This window comes from Squalius cephalus (assembly GCF_949319135.1).
Source record: "Squalius cephalus genome assembly, chromosome: 9".
NCBI classification, from domain to species: domain Eukaryota; kingdom Metazoa; phylum Chordata; class Actinopteri; order Cypriniformes; family Leuciscidae; genus Squalius; species Squalius cephalus.
In genome coordinates, this window is record NC_137130.1 from 868,154 (window position 1) to 888,918 (window position 20,765).

At 37.0% G+C, this 20,765-nt stretch overlaps 1 protein-coding gene and 1 long non-coding RNA gene across 5 annotated transcripts; one reads left to right on the forward strand and one right to left on the reverse strand.

The window, feature by feature from the left end:
- The first annotated feature begins 552 nt into the window (after nucleotides 1-552).
- Nucleotides 553-20,380, forward strand: egfl6 (EGF-like-domain, multiple 6). Of its 3 annotated transcripts, XM_079881851.1 has the most exons (13): nucleotides 553-782; nucleotides 4,719-4,825; nucleotides 5,977-6,069; nucleotides 6,660-6,779; nucleotides 7,501-7,620; nucleotides 8,756-8,890; nucleotides 9,411-9,533; nucleotides 9,691-9,750; nucleotides 11,720-11,935; nucleotides 15,885-15,959; nucleotides 16,042-16,137; nucleotides 16,895-17,157; nucleotides 20,139-20,380. In XM_079881851.1, exons 1-13 carry the CDS (start codon nucleotides 712-714, stop codon nucleotides 20,244-20,246), a joined length of 1,587 nt encoding a protein of 528 aa, XP_079737977.1. In that variant the 5' UTR covers nucleotides 553-711; the 3' UTR covers nucleotides 20,247-20,380. The 3 variants fall into 3 exon arrangements, with proteins under 3 accessions (XP_079737977.1, XP_079737978.1, XP_079737979.1); XM_079881852.1 differs by lacking the exon at nucleotides 9,691-9,750; XM_079881853.1 differs by lacking the exon at nucleotides 6,660-6,779.
- LOC307164785 lies at nucleotides 20,172-20,678 on the reverse strand. 2 transcript variants are annotated; one of them, XR_013822342.1, is made up of 3 exons: nucleotides 20,392-20,678; nucleotides 20,300-20,317; nucleotides 20,172-20,253 (listed from the first exon to the last, which is right to left on the reverse strand). It is a non-coding gene; the product is annotated as an uncharacterized lncRNA (long non-coding RNA). The 2 variants fall into 2 exon arrangements; XR_013822343.1 differs by having other exon boundaries at nucleotides 20,378-20,678.
- Between the last annotated feature and the right edge of the window lie 87 nt (nucleotides 20,679-20,765).

Genomic DNA, 20,765 nt, shown 5'->3' on the forward strand with positions numbered 1-20,765 from the left:
CTTTGTCCCAGTGGCTCCGCCTGGGTCAGACATCATCCTGCCTGCACCTTCGTCTCCATCTGGCAAATTTTATATTAAAGACTGTTTCTTGATCCTTCGTCATGTGCTAATTTTATATAAACACTGTGACTATATTTGTATATAAACTGTATATATATATTTTTTCAGTTACATTTGTATGCTGAAGAATGTACAAATGTCTATATATTTTTAAATAGGCATGATTACTAAAATGAATCAGTTTGTCATAACTTATGAATTTACTAATGAAATAATCCTGTGTTGTGACTGTTGAATTCCTTTAAATTGCAATTAAGCAAATTCAACTTCCTGCATATTGTGGCCAGTTCAAATTTACATTCATGAATAAAAAGTGTTTATTCTTTCATTCTGAATTTCCCTCAAAGCAGGTTTTCTTTCTCCTGAAGTGTAAAGTGAGTTGTTTGACGCGACACCATCAATCTAGACGTCATGGATTGAGTTTCAGAGAGAAGACGTCTGAAACACCCCCACTAACCCTAACCCACAAAACACTTCCAGCCCTTCCGTCACTCAACTCAATGACATCTGGAATTTCAACAAGAAGAGAGAGAGAGAGAGAGAGAGAGAGACTGCAGACTTTATCTTGGACTCTTGCTGGAATCAAACTACAAGGAAAAACAAACAGAAGAGAAAAGAACAGCAGAGAAATAAAGAGGCTTGCTTTTAAACATGAAACATTTGCCATGGATCAGCGCTCTTTCATTCCTGCTTTATTTTTCCTTGGGATCTGCAGATTACAGGTAAGAAACGTTCTCCTGCTTAAAGTTGTGGAGAAAATGCTAGTTCATAGGAGAAACGTGTAAGATTACTGATCAAACATCTGAGAAACTATTGTCACTGAGAAACGAACAAGATCTGCTTTAGCATACCTGCAGTTTTCATAAGATTAAAGAGACTAATGTGCATAAAAATTTGTGACCAATGCAACTGTTTTGATTAAGGATCAATATTTGATTTTCATTCCTTTTGAACCATATTAGTACTATTTCTTTTGACAATTAATGAATTTCAGTAAAGCTGAATAGATGTTCCACCTACAGTATTGGCCAAAGGTGATGATATTTGTTTTTAATGAACGGACAAGTTCAAAATATGAGGAAGATATATTTAAAACATGTTAAATATAAGGGGAGAACAAATCAGTATCTATCTGACAAAATTATTTGGCAAAAGTGTCAAACTACAGCAACAGGATTATTTTACTATGCAAAAAAAAAAAAATGCACAAAAAGCTGAGAGGAAAAAGCAAACATTGACTGAGATAAACATTCTCTCCTATTTTTGCATTCATAATTTCTTTGCCTGGACAAAAATGATGTTGCACAATTTGTCATGTTTCATTGCGTTATTATCACAAATAAAACAATCGACTCGATTTTTCAAATAATATTTGAATAAACGATGAAGATTTTCCTAGGCTGTGCATCACTTTTGGATACCAGTGTAAATGGCTGTCAATTATCAAATCAATTCACTACTGAATACTAAAGTGTCTGTAAATGATGCCCAAGCATGAATAGATTTGAAGTAATATCTGTGTTGATTTGTGATCTGCACGATGAGCTGCTAACTCTGCCTGGAATGAAGCGGCGGCACCTGTTCACACGACCGGCTCCCGGTTTATTTCGGTCAGTTTTATTTCGGTCGGTTCACAGATTCTCTCCGTCCCTCTGGAGCCACACCAGATTTAGAGACCAACATGAGAAGCTCGCAGCTGGAACATCTATTCACTTATGGACTTTAGGTTGTTATTATGTCGTTAAATGAATGCAGTATTTTAGTATTAGCATTGTTTTGTATTTGTGTGTATATATTGGTATTTCTACTGTAAATTTAAGTTCAATATGTAAAACTTAAAATGTTGCTATCGTGTTTATATGGAGAAGTTAGTAACCAGAGCTGCCAGTTTCACTGTTGTTGTTTTTTCTCAAGCTTTAGTTGCCTTTCTGTTGCTAGGCGGATAGGATTGGGGGGAGGGGCCTGCTTATTCTAGAGAGCATTTGATTGGACAAAAATTTGCATAGTGCAGGATGAGTCATCAGTGTTATTTTTGGTCTGTGTTTTGGTCCAGGAAGAGAACAATTTTAAATATTTATTTGTATATTTGCTTAAAGTTAGTATTATTATCCTTATTGTTTACACTTTATTTTAACTTATACATTTAAGTACTTATTAATATGATTAACTGCACATACTGACTATAGGGTTAGGGTTTGGTTTAGGGTTTGTTGCATGTAATTATGCATAATTTATAGTTGTTATTATTACAGGAACTACATGTAACATGTAACAAGGACACTTTAAAACAAAGTGTTACATTATTTTCTTTTTAGTAGTTCATTTGCATACAACCGATCACAAAGATAACAGGATGACCTAAAAAAACAGAAAAATCCGAATCACATTTATTTATTTTACGCTTTATACAATACAATACAGTATCAGTGCAGTTGAATCCAAAATATTGCTGAATATTAATTTTCGTCTAAACCTTTTGAATATTAATTGTAAGTTTGTAATACAATCTTTGTAACCCTATATTATATATATAATCTGATAAGGTGTTTTTTGCAACGATGCAATGTTTGTATGTGCAGCGGCTAGACGAAGTTGAGAAATGTTTAACTTTATGCAAATGAGCAGGTATAGAATATATTTAATGATATAATAAAAAAAAAATGTTGCATGCAAAACTTCTCAACATAATGACGAAGACATATCTATAACTGTTCGTGTTCATTGCAGATGATGCGATTTGATTCATTTACAAATCGAAACTGTTCCTACCAAACTAACTAACAAAAAATATAGAACATTTTGCATAAAGAAAACGTTGTTTCTTAGTGTTCTGTGAATGATGAAAATGTTTTTAAAAACGTTTTTAATGTTGGTTATTCTAACATTCTATTGTATCATTCTGCAAACGTTACTTTTGAATTTCTCTGAACGTTCTGAAACAAGAATGAAACAATGTGTCAGAAAAAATGTTCCATGAACGATATATGACACATATTATAATTAGGCCTGTAAAAAAGCAAGAGAATTGTGAAAGGCTCTTTTAAAACCTGTTGAACTGCACGATCTCCGAGCGAACCCTGCCTGTGAAGTGCTGGACATCTGTTGAGGTGTTAGTGCTCAAACTCCTGGTGTTCTGCTGAGGTGTGATCATCAATACAGCCGGCTTTAATGACAGCGGAAATCTGCTTTATCTGTTCCTGTTAGAAGCTTCTGTTAAAGAGCCATAAACCCTGAGGAGAAGCGAGAGGTTCCTGGATTCTGTTCAGATCCTCACTGGATCAACAACACTCGTCGTGTCTGTGTTTTACAGCTACAACCTCAAATCAAGGCCCGTTCTCACCTCAAACGACCTTCTGACAACCTCACTGCTAAACCACACACTCCTCCTCAGTGTTTCTGTCTCGCTTTCCAGCACAAACATCTAAAGTTAGTGAGTTTTTGCTTAAAACGATAAAAGAGTCAGAAAAATAAACCCCATTGGCAGATATCCGTTCTCGGTTTAATACAAACTCACTTCATTTTGATCATTTTTTCTTTTGCAGTGTTAAAGATTATTCTGCTTTCATATTGCCACATTTAGATTAGGGCTCTATAGAACTTTATAGGGTTCTTGACTCAATTTTAAAGAACTTTTATGCCAAAAAGTTCTATCTAAGAGGAAATGTCTTAAATGATTGCATCATACTTTCATGCTTTTTTATTTAATTCTTGTGATAAAGTATGTTTGCGATTAGTGGTGTAACGAGACCCTCATGTCACGATTCGATACATATCACGATACTGAACTCACGATACCATATTATTGCGATACTCCAAGACATATGATAAAAGGTTCAATTTGGTTTTACATTGTGTGTGTAAATGAATATTCTTGGACTTGGTGCTGATAAACCCAAAGCACAGGACAATAGAGACGCCAGAATAACAATATTCATGATTCTGAAGCTGAAAATACACAATTATGTTAGATGAATATGCTTGAACTCTTTCACTGACTAGATATATTTACAATAATGTAAGTCACTTTTACTGGTAACATCAGACATTTGACATTATCAGGACACACACAAATCCCTCCATTGCACACATTATATTCAACATTATATAGTAGTTTAATGTAGTACTGACACTAAAACTCAGAAAAAAATTATATTTTGGATGAACTATCCACGATACATATTGTTGCGTTTTCGTATTGTGATATATATTGTGACACGATATATAACTAATTTTTTCTAACTATTTTCTAACTAAAATTAAATTAGTGAACTAAATCCATAAATTGATCCCTGTGATGTGCCTGACGGAACCAGATATGATCCTACTGAACCTTTTCTTAAGAGTGTGTAAAAATCAAGTCACGTCTCCTTCATTTATACAGCGCTTTAACACTATAGAGTTTCACAGCAGCTTTACAGTGATAACAGGAGATTACAGTAACAGAGATTGCTCAGGCTTTACAGCAGATCTAGAATAAAGTTATTGTCCAGATAAAGTTAGTTTTGATTGATTCACTTCCGTTGTAAAGATCATTAGTTATTAACGTAGGGGCCGCTAACACACACCGTTCTCACAGGAAACCCTCAGTGCTCTCCGGCTCATTTACACACATTAGTAGAAGTGTGTGTGGATCAGTGCTGTGTTGTGTGTCCTGACAGAGAGGGGCGGCAGGTCCCGGTGAGGAGTGTGTCCGGCGTGTGTCGATACGGCAGCAGGATCGAGTGTTGCTACGGCTGGAGGAAGAGCAGTGAAGGACACTGTGAAGGTGAACCAGTGCCAATGAGGACTTAACCAGAACCAGTCAGAACTTTCATCGCATTAGTGCATTGGGATAAAACGTATTGACTTCGCTCACACAGAGTGTAACAACTTCCCAAAAAATTTTTGATCATTTTTGTAATCATTATTTTGACTTAGTATGTCATAATTGACTTTTTAATTCATTATTTCAAATTAGTATGTCATACTTATGATTTTTGTCATTATTTCGCCTTAGTATGTCATAATTTCGACTTTTCAAGTCAGAATTTTACATTTTTGTCATTATTTTGACATAGTAGTTCATAATTATGAATTTTTGTTATTATTTCGACTTAGTATGTCATAATTTCGACTTTTCAAGTCAGAATTTAGAATTTTTGGTCATTATTTCGACTTAGTAGTTCATAATTATGACTTTTTATGTCATTATTTCGACTTAGTATGTCATAATTTTGACTTTTCAAGTCAGAATTTTTAATTTTTGTCATTATTTTGATGTAGTAGTTCATACTTATGATTTTTATATCATTATTTAGACTTAGTATGTCATAATTTCGACTTTTCAAGTCAGAATTTTGAAATTTTGTCATTATTTTGACGTAGTATGTATGGAAGCGCATTCCCGGCACAAAAGAAAAAAAATTGACATAAAAAATCTAAATTATGTCTTACTAAATCGAACTTCTGACTTTTAAAGTCATAATTACGAGACAAAAAGTCGAAATTAAGACATACTATGTCGAAAATATGAGATTAAAAAGTCGAAATTATGTTTGATAATTTTTGTACTTTTTTGTTTTCTTCCCACCTTCTTGCACTTGAAATATTAAAGCAATTCAAAACACCATTAGGTAAAGGATTTTCAGCACACACACACACACACACACACACACACACACACACACACACACACACACACACACACACACACACACACACACACACAAGGGTTCATTTATCCAGAAGAATGAAGTGTCTATGGTGTGATTGAGAGTTTCTCAGTTGAATCTAGTCATAAACTCATGTGACATGTTGATTGTGTCTGTGGTTTGGTGCTTTTAAACCAGGGTAAATCTGGCTTTGTTTTGCAGACATGAGCAGATTTGACCTTGTCTGTATGTATATGTATATCTCTGCTGTTGAATGTTTCACCAGCTCAGTGTGACCTGGGATGCAAACACGGCGAGTGTGTCGGGCCCAACAAGTGCAAGTGCTTCCCCGGATACACTGGGAAGACGTGCAGTCAAGGTTTGTGCGCTTCAACACACACTCTCTTAGATACTGAAGCTTCACGGGGTTCTCGACTCAACGTTAAACAACACTTTATGCCAAAAGGATCTATATAAGAAGAAATGCCTAAAATGATTGCATCATACTTTCATGTTTAACAAGTTATTTTAAATTTTTCCTAGCGATAAAGTATGTTTGCGGGCTGATTAACTAATAACATGTAATTAAAAATGAATTAAACGTAAAGAAATTATCTAAATACATAAAATGATCAAAATTAAAATAATTATGAGTAAAATGATTACTGGCATCATTTTGACTTTTTATGTAATAATTGACTTATTGAGTCAAAATTTCAATATAATATTTTTAAGTCATTATTTCAACTAATTATGTCATACTTGTGATTTTTAGGTCATTATTTTGACTTAGTATGTCATAATTATTCATTTTATGTCATTATTTTGACTTAGTATGTCATACTTATGATTTTGATGTCATTATTTTGACTTAGTATGTCATAATTATGATTTTTAAGTCATAATTTAGAATTGTTGTCATTATTTTGACTGAAGTATTGCCTGAATGAACTCTTGCTCCTGGTTCAGATCTGAACGAGTGCGGTCTGAAGCCTCGTCCCTGTGAGCATCGGTGCATGAACACTTTCGGCAGCTACATGTGCTACTGCTTAAACGGATACATGCTAATGTCTGACGGCTCCTGCGCAAGTGAGTGACTCCACACCCACACACACCCGGCACAGCAACACACACTCGGCAGATCCGGCCCACACCCGACACAGCAACACACACTCGGCAGATCCGGCCCACATCCGGCACAGCTGGATTCCACACGGCCCGGATGTGGGCCGGATCTGGGCCGACACTATGTTGCTGTATATTCAAACGTTTAAATCACTAGTTCACCCAAACATATTAAAGTTATGTCGAGTCTCCTTTATTTATACAGCGCTTTACAACACAGAGTTTCAAAGCAGCTTTACAGAGATAACAGGAAAATAATGCAGCAAAGTTTGTGTCTAGAAGAAAATAGCGTCACAGTCCAGCTTAAGGAAGTTCATTTTTGTTGTAAAAAAGTTAGTAATTTAGTTCATTTATATATATATATCCGCTCTGGAGAAAACCGTGATGTCATCGTCCAGCTCAGTTCTCATATAATGGTGTCAATGCAGGAGATCAATAATATTGATGAATATTAAATTAATGAATTAAATGTCATCATGCTTATGTTCTTAAAAGGACCAAAACACAATACATTCAAACCTTTTAATGAAGTTCACCACACATTTTTGGGGGGTTTATCATTATAAAACCACTGTTAATATATTTATCGGCCTGAAAGTTGACTTTACGTAATCTTCTATGGTCACCCTTTTCACATTAGATAAGAAGGGTGAATCAGCTGTGTTTCGCGTGTGCTTGTGTGCAGACTCGAGGACGTGTTCTCTGGCCCACTGTCAGTACGGCTGTGAGGAGGTCCAGGCCGAGGTGCGGTGTGTGTGCCCGTCCCCGGGCCTCCAGCTGGGACCCGATGCCAAGACCTGCGTGGGTGAGAGCCGGCTCGGATCAGGGTGATGCTCGGCTGAGAGAGGCTTCAGTCTCACTCTTATAAATGTCTTAAAATTGGCATCGATGGTTCCATGAAGAACTATAACATCAGTCCCAGGCATAGTGACGGCCCAGATCCGGCCCGTGTGGAAGCCAATGCCGCTTCTCCACCGCGTGAGACGATTGGCTGTTGCTGACTATTTAAATCTAGCGGGTTTGGTGTCTCGTGTGGCAAATCCAATGACGCTGGAAGTGACGATTCTCTCTGACCAATCCGTGATCTGTAGTGTTTTCATGTCACATTTTAGTTTCGGTACGGCACACTTGTAAAGCGAGCTGAAGCGAGCCGTACCATGCAGTGGAAAAGCGCCACAAGTGTACCGGATGTGGGCCGGATCTGGGCCGGATGTGGGCCGGATCTGGGCCGGCACTATATTGCTGTTGGGATGGAACCAGAACACTGTAAAAAACTATCGTGATTTTAACAGTAAAAGACTGTAAAAATGCTTCGGTGAAAAACTGTAAATTGGTTAACAGAAAGTTTCCGTACTGAATACGGTGAATGACTGTGATAGATCTAACCGTAGATTTAATGTAATTTTACAGTAAAATACCGTAAATTGACATTCCCACAATTCCCTGCGTGACACTTCACATTTGATTTATTTTGGTTGAAATAACTGTTTCTTCATAGTTTTTTCTAATCAGTTGTGTACATTAGGGCTTTATGTTACATTTAATGTTGTAAAATTCATATTTATTGCATTTTTTAAATGCCATGTGTGTTAGAATGATGGTGTTTAGTGTGTGTGTGAATGACACTGCAGCTTCTATATTATTATTAACTTTCTCAGCTTATGGGAAAAGCTAAAATGTTACTACCATATTTTTTACGGTAAATTTCTGGCAACCACAGCTGCCATTTTTTTTTACCGTAAATTTAACCATTGGAAAAACGGTTCTTTAGATTATTATAATGTTTTTTACACTAAGAAAAAATGGTTCTTTTAAGAATGTTTTCTAAAATGTTTTTTCCATGGCATCGCTGAATCAACAACCACTGGAGAAATCACTGGTCTAAAGTGTGTTTCAGATGTTGCATTAACTCTGGTTGTTTCCCTCACGGTCTTCTTTAGACATTGATGAATGTGCAACTGGGAAAAATCAATGTCCGTTCAACCGGCAGTGCATCAACACATTCGGAAGCTACTACTGCAAGTGCCAGGAGGGTTACGACCTCAAATACGTCAACGGGAAATACGACTGTGTCGGTAAGAAAGAAACCGAGTAACTCACTGTTATGATTGAGCAATTATGATTAATGAGTCGCAGTCTGGAAGAAAAACTCTCCATGTATGAGCTCTGGAGTCGTTTAGTGGTGATATTTCCTTCTGTGAAAGAGACAAATCAGTCAGAAAAATAATCTTAATTCAAAGGGAAAACAAGATTATTTTTCTGACTCCATTGGCAGATATTTGTACTTGTTTTAAACACAAACTCATGTCATTTTGATGATTTTTGTTTCATAAATATAATATCTTTAGTCATGTTGCTTCTCCAGTAACTGTATAGAATGTTTGGATATTTGTGCTGGAAAACGAGACAGAAACACTGAGGAAGAACATCTCTTTAATGAAGAATCTCTTTAATAAAATACTTCCAGAATCAAGACTGTTCTGGTGAATATGTTGCATATGCATAACAGAAAGTTGCTCACCTGAAATGCAAAAGAATATTTTGATTGATTCATGCTTTGAAAGGCGATAATGAGACTCTGTGATCATATTTCAGATGTTAATGAGTGTGTGTCGGACACACATAAGTGCAGCCTTCACGCTGAGTGCATCAACACACACGGATCCTACAGGTGTAAATGCAAGCAGGGTTTCCGTGGCAGCGGATTCGACTGTTCAGGTAAGAGTTGACGACAGACAAATGATGTTCTTCAGAGGAAACGCTTTCATCCGTTCATCTCTGAGTAATGAATGAAAGTCCACACATGTTTAGGAAAAACAAGAAATCTGAGCTCTCAACCTGAGCAACGTCACTTGAATCCTTTGTGTTTTTGTAGTCAAGCCTTATCACAGATCCTGGGAAGGAGATAAAGGAAAAGCAGAAGCGTTTCTCAACGGTGAGAAGCAGAGCAAACGTGTAACATGCATGAAGACGTTTCCTCTCACTTCTCTAACAACATCAGGGAACTTCTGCTATAGCGCTTTAATGCATCTGGAAACACTTCACAATAAGATCTCTTTTGTTAATGTTAGTTATGTATTATCTATAGGGCTTTAGGGGATTCATTGAATTTAGTTTTGAATTACGAAAACAAAATAATCAAGATGAATTTAGCCACATTCGCAATTATACTGTTGTTCAAACATTTAAATTAATAATATAAATATAATCTAAAGGTGAAAATAGATAAATGAACTGTGTATATATATATATATATATATATATATATATATATATATATATATATATATATATATATAGCTGTTTATTAAATTAATTTCAATATTTTTATTTACATTTTATTTGATTAAATTACATTTATTTTATTGATTATTTTTATTTTATTTATTAATTTATACAATTAAAGGTTTTATTTTTTGTTAAATTGCATTTTATTCAATTATTTGTATTAATTATTTTCATTTCATTAATGTTTTATTTATTTATTCATTTATTTTAACTTTTTTATTATTTCATTATTTTATTTTATTACATTTATAATTTTCAAATTAAATTGTATTTTATCAAATTAAATGTATTTAGTGGATTCATTATTTTTATATATATATAGAGAGAGAGAGAGAGAGAGAGAGAGAGAGAGAGAGAGAGAGAGAGAGAGAGAGAGCGAGAGAGAGTCTGCTATACTGAATATATATTGTCTGCTAAATGCATAAATGTAAATATCGAATATCATCAAAATTTAGAAAAATATAGAGATATACATTTTTATCAGTATCATCCAGCTCTAATGTCAATAATGTCACTTACTGTTAACAGACGAAACCTTACTGTAAAGTGTTGACATGCGACTCATTGTGGACTTGGCGAATGGCTTCATGCACGGCAGACGCTTGAACATTCACATGGAAAATTCTCCTGCGGATCCGAACATGCGTTCCACACGGAGAATATAAAGCACGTTGTGTGATTAATGCAATAATGCTGCGAATGCATGAATCAGTCTCCATATATGCATTTTTTACTTTTAAAGCTGACATATTAAGCCCCTTTTCACCAGATGTAATATAAATCTACGGTGTCTCCAGAATGTGTGTGTGAAACTTCAGCTCTAAACACCAGATCATTTATTACAGCTTGTCAAATTTGCCCCTTTTTGGTTGTGAGCAAAAACACAGCGTTTGTGTGTGTCCCTTTAAATGCAAATGAGCTTTAGCTCCGCCTCCGTCCAGAAGAGGGCGGAGTCTTCACACGAGCTTCAGAAACTCCGGCAATAACAGAACAGGCCAATCTCCCTCATCCAGAATCCCAGAATAACCAGTAGCGAGTGCAGCCTTACGGAGAGACTCAGGAAGAGCTTCTGAATGTTAGTGGAGACATTTCTGTAGTTGTTGTGGAGTTACACTGATCATCTCATCATCATGTTGAACTCCTCCACAAGTGTCCAGAGTTCCTGAGGTCTTTATAAGACAGCGGAGACATGTTCTGGTCAATAGTGTTCAGTGCTCGTCTGTGCTCAACCACAGAACAGCTTCAGGCTCTGCTGGATCTTCATCATTGCGTTAGAACTGGTCTCTGTTGGCGCGTGTGGAACCAAATGTGGGCTGGTGTGTGTAAACGTGCAGATTAAGGGCCGGGAATATTATAATAAGATCCTCTTCATACGTCAGAAGGAGAGCGAAATCTGATCGGATTATTTTATTGACATTTTTACAAAGAAAGACTTATAAAACAAAGTTTCTGAGTTTCACTTTTCATGTTTTGTGGGTTGATTTGAAACACCCGATTACAGCACTGACACACGGGGAAAGTCTGATTTTAATGATATCCCCTTTAATGGCTTTAGAAGATCATTTGACATCAGCACACAGGATTTCATCCCAGTTTCTTCATGCATTTCCTCGCAGTTATTCCCGATTCCCCGTCCAAGACTCGTATTCTGGGCCGGTTTGACAACAGCATCCCAGAGCCGGCGGTGACGGACTCTCCTCGACTCCTCCTGCAACCCTTTGACTACAGCGACGGGCTCTACATCGGCCCTGAGGAGGAGGAAGAGGAGGAGGAGGAGGAAGAGGAGGAGGAGGACACCGGGAACCAGCTGGACCCCAGAGGAGATGTGTTCTGTGAGTGATCCTCGGCTCTCACTAACATCACTCCTCCTATTTATACATTACATTTAAAGCTACACATTTACATTCTTATCAGTTCTTGCTTTCCCTGGGAATCGAACCCATGACCTTAGCGTTGCAAGCGCCAGCGCCACTGTTGAGCTCCAGGAAAGCTGTACTGCAGAGTCCACTCATACACACACCGCTCAGTGTGTTTATTAATGTTTCTGAAAGAGTCTGTTTTGATCACAAAAGCTGCGTTTATTTGATTAAAAAAATACAGTAAAAATGTTTAAATATTAATCCAATGTAAATCATCTGTTTTCTATGTGAATATACAGTAAAGTGTAATTTATTCCTGTGATCAAAGCATCATTACTCCAGTCTTCAGTGTCACATGATCCTCCAGAAATCACTCAGCTCCATTTAAATGAACAAAATGATTTTTAGTTTAGTTTAGCTTACAATATCCGCACTAATGTTTAGTGCTGTTCATAAGACAAGAGGGCTCTGTTTGCAGGGCATGCTGGGACTGAACCGTGAGCCGTAGTCGTATACGGATATCTACTGTACATGTACGGACAGGGAGACTATGAGTAAACTTCCCATTCCCAACCACATTCCCGAGACTAATATTTCCCGGGAGAAGAAAGCAGCGTTGATGTGGATACAGGAGGGAAATGCTCATGAAATAAGTGTTTATTCATTTCTTTTTTCCACCACCAAATGTTAATATGATGATTGGATGAGATCATAATTATACTAAAATCATTATTAAAAACTATACTTTCATTTTATTTGAATTGAAACTTAAATTTAAAACTAAATTACAACATCAATTCAAATTCATGAACAGACATATTTAGTATAATTAACATACTATTATAGTTTTTATCAAGATTTTAAATGAGATTATATATATATATTTATTATTAGTTTTAAATGTCTATATTTTTTTATTCATATTTCAGTTTTAGTTATTTTAGTTCTTCAGGTTAAACTAAACGAACATGTTGCCTTGGCAAATAATAATGAAAACAATTTTCTTATATGGTTTTAGTTTTATTTAATGATTTGAATACGAACAGTGTGGGGTTTCTCTTCTTAATACATTTTAAATAGCAAATAAAAAATCTTACAATATATCCATAACTCCACTTTCCTGGCGTTAGTATTTTTCTAAATTGAGCCGAATGGACGGGTCTGTGCTGTTCAGATGTTATTGAGCACCGAGAGGGGTCAGAGGTCACTCCTGTGTTCCCATGTGACCGCCCCAAACACGCCGTTAAACTCTGTTCACACTCAATAACAGACTGATGACTAATGGCTCTATTATAGTGTTCAGCCCAAGCCATCAATCACGCGTCACATGATCAATAACTCTGCATCATGTGACCTGCAGGACCAACGCCTTCTACAGGGGCGGATGCACGCTTTTGGACCGTACTAAAGCATACACATACCATAATATATTTGCAGATATTTAGGAAACTTGTTTCTCTGAAAAACATTGTTCTTCAGCCAGTTATTCTACTTTTAAACGTTTGTTCTGAGTCGGAACTCTTAATTCTCACAATAAAGAGACAAATACCCAATACTAAGTCAATCTACACTGGAAAAAAAATATTTTCTCACAGAAATCACTAGAAAATTACAAAGTTACAAAGAAACTGATTGAATATAACATGAAATTTTGATGTAGAAAAACTGAAATATTATTTTCTTGTAATATGTAGCCCACTCCAATCATCTTTATTTAACTTCGAAAAATAAAACACACAACAAATGAAGATTTATAACCAAAAGGCACAATGATATTAATAATACATAACATTAATGTATGCATGCATACAGATTCATAAAATAATTAGCGATAGAAATAATAATTATTACTATTATTATAAGGGGGAGAGTGTTCACTGTAAAAATATTTGTAATTTTTACGGTATAAATGCTACAGTAAAAACACGTTAATTGACTGTAAGTTACCTAGCCATATATGAAACATCACTTTACAGTAAAATTACATATAATATAAAATTATATAACATTCATATACTATAAATATGTATCATACTATATACTATAAAAAATGATGCATTTTGCAAGTAAAAACTGTGAATTACCACATAATTTACAGTAAATGAAAACAATAAAGGACATTCTCAGTCATTTTCAGTAATACACATTAGTGTTTTTACATCATTTAGTTCATGTTTATTGCATAATGTCAGTGTCATGTGTGTTTTGAACATGTTTTGATCATATTTATTATGAACAGCTGACGGTGAACACTGAGTCCTCATGGCTCTCGGTTGTTCCACCTGTGTTATTGTGGTGTTTATCAGTACATTTTAAGGCAAAAGGGCAGATTTTGGTAGTTAAAGGTATATTAACATTATATAACTTAATGAAATATACAGGTATAATGAGTAGAGTTGAGAATCCAAGTGCAGTTTGTTGAACAATATAGACATAAACAAAACAAGATGATGACTATAGAACTGGGCTTGACTATGAACATAACTGAACATAAACCTGGACATGACTCGCCAAATAAAAGAAAGAATAGAATATATATATATATACACAAGGACTAATGACATAAAAAGACACGCCGGAAATTAACGAACACAGTGAACCAATCAAAACATGACACACAGGACAGAGGAGCCAATGAAAACAAGACATTAGAGGAACCATGACTATGACAATATACAGCATGAACACATGAACATGAACCGAGAACAGCCGTGACAGAACGTGTCTGATGATGTGTTCCTCTAAATCTCTCAATCAGAGAGAAAGCTGCAGATTCCCGTGATAATGTTAGAGATAAGGCAGGAGGAGACAGGCCGAGACACACAGGGAAAATCCACCATTCCCAGAGGGAGGATCGGCCGGAAAGACCCAGAGCCTTTTATTACCAGAACAGCTGTTTGACAGTCTTTCATCCGTCGCTCCTGCAATTATCTGGAATCTGCATCTCTGGAAGTGCAGACAAGTGTCCGCTTGCAAGATCCTACTTTATATTCCTCATATTCTCCATTGTTGCGGCTCCTCTCTTCCCAGTCTGTCAGTAACGCTCTGTTTACTTCCTGTCTCTATGAAGCCCCTCCTCCTGAAAAGCACACTGTGCTCTGATTGGTCGGCTGGAGCAGTGTGTTGTGATTGGTCGAGCGCTTCGAGTGTGTTTGGGAAATGTCCCGCCCCTTTCCATAACCGCCAGTTTAACACACTACTAACTAACTCATCCGGGCCCCGCCCCTTTATTCTGCGCATGAATTATTATAATGAGGAATATTGTGACGTGTTCGTTCCCGGAAGAAACTCAAGACTACAATGGAGGCGTTTCAGGAGTTCAGAAACACTGACACTGATATAGAGAAGAACTCACTTTTTAATGCTCTAACAGCAACACTGATTAATTTATTGATTGATTGATTGAAGTTTACACACTAACACTGAACATTACACTCTAAAGACAGATGAAGATGGAAAAAAACTACAATAGGACACTTTTAACTAATAACCATAGTCAACGTTTGCAATTAAATCATCTTAAACCTGCTTAATCTCAGCATGAAAGCAGAATTAAGTATATTTACTTTCTTTATACTGCATTATTGGTTCAAGTGTGTCGTGAAAACACTGTAATATCCTCACTATTCCACCAGTCTATGTATTCCACACGCACTGAGATTTACCTCAGGAAACGCGAGTCTAACTGCAGTCTTCTGCTGTACTGCCCCCTGCTGACTGATTCTGGAACAGCGTCTGGATCATTATGTGCTCTTCTGTTTGAACAAACACACTGACCTGTGTGTTTTCCTGACCTGTGTGTTTCCCTGACCTGTGTGTTTTCCTGACCTGTGTGTTTCCCTGACCTGTGTGTTTTCCCAGAGACAATTTATATTTTCCTGACCTGTGTGTTTCCCTGACCTGTGTGTTTTCCCGTGTGTAGTTCCAGAGGAGTTTGTGCCTGTGTATAATCCAGAATCAGAGCCGGAGGAGATCCAAGCAGCGCCGCTGAAGGAAAGTAAGGAAAACTCTTGTAGATTCTCCGGTGTTTTGAACATTGGATGATTTGTCCGAGTGCTGAGAGTGTGTTCTGGGATCAGGATTCCTGACGGACTGTGACTTTGACCGTGGAGCGTGTGAGTGGGTTCAGGACCATGAGGACGATCTGGACTGGATTATCAAGTATCATGAAAACGGTACAGAATCAGAAGTCATAGTTTCCCCTTATACAGACTCATTATCAGACAGATGGAGTAAAGTATTCATACTGTAAAATAAATTAATATTAAAGTAACTACATTTATATTTAGTCACTTACATACTGTATATTTAAATATGTATTACAATTTAAATATTTAAGTGACTAATAATATAAACAAGAAATTAATATTGTGTTCGATTATTTTATTAATTATATATATGTATGATATTAAGATTTTAAGACACATTGTTGTTTAGTCATTTTAATATTTTATGTCTTCTATATATATAAGACATAAAATATTAAAATGACTAAACAACAATTTACACAATTATTATATTATATGTGTGTGTGCATATAATATAATAATTGTGTAATATTACTTTATATTTTATATATATATATATATATTTTTTTTTTTTTTTTTTTTTTGGGGGGGAAATTTATATATATATATATAATTTTCTAAAAAAAAAAAAAATGTATATATATATATATATATACCAAGATATTAGTATTTAAATTTATTTTAATCATATATTTACACACACACACACACACACACACACACATGTATATATTATTTTTAATTGATTTATTTTTATATATATATATATATATATATATATATTTATAAATACATATTTTTTGACAGTGTTGCACTTCATATCCTCTCTCCCAGTAAAGTTCCCAGTAAGTGGAGAGCGCTTCCCCGGCTCAGACCTCATGCTGTGGTTCTTGTGTGTCTTTAGGGAGAGAGTATTACCTGGCCCTCGAGGGCCCCGTGGGGCTCCGGCGCGAGCTGTCGAGGATCAAGCTGCTCCTGGACGACCACATGCGGCAGAGCAGCTTCTGCCTCACGTTTGACTACCTCATCCTGGGCCAGCAGAACCTCTTACGCGTGAAGCTGGACACCAGCGCGTCTGCAGTGTGGGAGAGCGGACAGACACACACTCACGGCTGGAGGAGGTCAGAGAAGATCAGCGTCAGCGGGACCGAGACCCGGCCCGAAGCGGTGAGAGCTAGCACTCCTTCAGCCTGAAGAACACACAACACAATCCGCTTTATGATCATAAACGACATCTGCAAAGTTACAACGCTCAAAGTTCAAAGCAAAGGGAGATATTTGCTTTTAAAGAGAAGGACAGTGACATCACTAAGCCTAAAATTTACATAAACCCCGCCTCCGGGAACACGCAACAAAGTGGGTGTGTCCATGCTGAGAAGAGGTAATCGGAGCTGCTAACACACACACACACACACACACAAACACACACAGACACACACAAGCTCTTGAAGCTCCGCCCCCTGTGCCGGGAGCAGCAGCTCATTTGCATTTAAAGGGACACACACAAAAACTATGCATTTTTGCTCACCCTCAAAAAGGGACAATTTTAACATGCTGTAAAATATGATCTATGGGGTATTTAGAGCTAAACCTTCACACACACACACTATACAAGGGGCATTATACCACCCCTTCAAGAGTGTGTGATATCTGAGCCAATCAGGATAATCAGGATAATGAGGAATAAATTAAATTGAATCGATTTGATAGAAAAGGAAAGTGTGTAATGTGTTGTTGTATTGCAGTGTGATGACTAATGTAAATAATGATGTGTGTGTGTGTGTGTGTTCAGGTGTAATGATAATGATGTGAGTGTGTGTGTGTGTGTGTGTGTGTGTGTTCAGGTGTAATGATGATGATGTGAGTGTGTGTGTGTGTGTGTGTGTGTGTGTGTGTGCGTGTGTGTGTGTTCAGGTGTGATGTTAATGATGTGTGTGTGTGTGTTCAGGTGTAATATTAATGATGTGTGTGTGTGTGTGTGTGTGTGTGTGTGTGTGTATGTGTGTTCAGGTGTAATGATAATGATGTGTGTGTGTGTGTGTGTGTGTGTGTGTGTGTGTGTGTGTGTGTGTGTGTGTGTTCAGGTGTAATGATAATGGTGTGTGTGTGTGTGTGTGTGTGTGTGTGTGTGTGTGTGTGTGTGTGTGTGTGTTCAGGTGTGATGTTAATGATGTGTGTGTGTGTGTTCAGGTGTAATATTAATGATGTGTGTGTGTGTATGTGTATGTGTGTTCAGGTGTAATGATGATGTGTGTGTGTGTGTGTGTGTGTGTTCAGGTGTGATGTTGATGTGTGTGTGTGTGTGTGTGTGTATGTGTGTTCAGGTGTAATGATAATGATGTGTGTGTGTGTGTGTGTGTGTGTGTGTGTGTGTGTGTGTGTTCAGGTGTAATGATAATGGTGTGTGTGTGTGTGTGTGTGTGTGTGTGTGTGTGTGTGTTCAGGTGTGATGTTAATGATGTGTGTGTGTGTGTGTGTGTGTGTGTGTGTGTGTGTGTGTGTGTGTGTGTTCAGGTGTGATGTTAATGATATGTGTGTGTTCAGGTGTAATGATGAATATTAATGATGTGTGTGTGTGTGTGTGTGTGTGTGTGTTCAGGTGTGATATTAATGATATGTGTGTGTTCAGGTGTAATGATGAATATTAATGATGTGTGTGTGTGTGTGTGTGTGTGTGTTCAGGTGTGATGTTAATGATATGTGTGTGTTCAGGTGTAATGATGAATATTAATGATGTGTGTGTGTGTGTGTGTGTGTGTGTGTGTGTTCAGGTGTGATGTTAATGATGTGTGTGTGTTCAGGTGTAATGATGAATATTAATGATGTGTGTGTGTGTGTGTGTGTGTGTGTGTGTGTGTGTGTGTGTGTGTGTGTGTGTGTGTGTGTGTGTGTTCAGGTGTGATGTTAATGATGTGTGTGTGTTCAGGTGTAATGATGAATATTAATGAATCAATTTCCTGTGCCCTGGGCAACAAGACTCAAGGCCCTGGCGTAGTTAGGGGGGTTCGGGGGCATGCTCCCCCGAGAAAATTTGGATTTCTCTGATCTACATGTGCAATTTAGGACTTTTGAAGGCCAAAAAATGATAAGAAATAGGCTAGCTTTAAAACCTTGTCATTAGATTATTTTTCAATACCTGCTCTCTCCTCATCTTCATATTTCTTTTTCTCTCAGTCTTCTTATCCTGGACTATTTCTTCCCCTCCTAAAGCTGAACTTAGTCTTTTCATTTTCGTCTGTGTCAATGACGAAAGTAAACATAGGCTCAACTGATATTTATACGTTTTATGAATCATTTTCTTAGACAAGTTAATTCACTCAAGGCTACCAGGAAAGCTGTAGCCTAAGTCAGTATTGCCATTAGGAACCTTCTGCAAGCTTTGGAATTTGAAAACGTCTGTTTTTAAATGTTAAAAGTAATTTTAAATAATACACATTATAGACTACGTTTAACGCATTGGTGGAATTGGCAGACGCTCCCTTAAGCATCGTGCGCTGTGGAAACGCGTCAAAGCATTCTCAGGTATAATTATGCAGCATTAATGCACAAATGATTTTGAATGAATATTTTCATCATGTCTATATGCAATGGTCACATAATGTTAAAACTAATCTTGCTATTGATCTTTGTTAGACTACCATTCTGACTCATTTAACTTTACAATAGAGAGAACAGGACTGGCACGAATCTCTTGCTGGAAACTTTGATTAACAGCTGATATCATCATCATAACCTTAAATGCTAAATTCAATGTGCTCTATCTAGTATTGTTATAACTTAGTTATGTTATGTAAGGACATAATATCAGCAGATCTTATACAGATTCTTAAATTTGTAAGTCCACAGGGCCTTCATATTCACATAGGGCCCAACGGTAAGTTCCAGGGAGCCCTCATAGTCCAAGTGCCTTGTTTAAGAGGCCTTGTGTAGGCTATGGGACACATATATTACAGAATTAATAAACATTTGTTTTCATTGTTAATGGGTTTTCTGAACCAAACTGGATTGCATAGCCTTAAACCCCAGGGCCCCCCCGGGCTTCTGGTAGGCAAGGGCCCCTGGGCACTGGCCCCATAGGCCCGGTCAGTAATCCATCCCTGGGTGTAATGATGAATATTAATAATGTGTGTGTGTGTGTGTGTGTTCAGGTGGTGTTCGAGGCTGAGCGCGGGAGGTCAGTCAGTGGAGAGATCGCTCTGGATCACGTGCTTCTGCTCTCGGGACCCTGTTCAGACGAGAAAACACACATCTTCTAACACACATCTTCTAACACACACACATCTTCTAACACACATCTTCTAACACACACACACACACACACACACATCTTCTAACACACACCTTCTAACACACACACACCTTCTAACACACACACATCTTCTAACACACACACCTCCACACCAACCAAAGACTCGATCAGCTGTTGCTCAGCGGGAAATAAGTGTTATCGATACTGTTTGTTTTCTGACCGGTTTGTAGTATATCATTCACTATTTGTATGATTATAGAAACACTGTGACATTATAACGGCTGTACATTTTGCTTTACATTAAAAAGTTAAAGAGATTTACCATTTTTACACTTCTGTTCATAGAATTTTTTTAAATAGTTCATTTCAAATGAATAATCATTGTCAAAAATGGATATTTAGCGATGATATTTAGTCAGAATATGTGTGCAACACAGTACCAGTGTGTGAACGTGGGCCTGAGCCTGAAACGCTTCTGTTTATGTAGCAACACATCACGTGATCAACTGTGAACTGTGCGGTCACG

Excerpts from the sequence above, each read along its gene's own strand:
- egfl6 (XM_079881851.1), top strand. The coding sequence starts at position 712 with ATGAAACATTTGCCATGGATCAGCGCTCTTTCATTCCTGCTTTATTTT. Across the intron at positions 783-4,718 it reads TTGGGATCTGCAGATTACAG|AGAGGGGCGGCAGGTCCCGG; the intron begins GTAAGAAACGTT and ends GTGTCCTGACAG. Across the intron at positions 9,534-9,690 it reads CAGCGGATTCGACTGTTCAG|TCAAGCCTTATCACAGATCC; the intron begins GTAAGAGTTGAC and ends GTGTTTTTGTAG.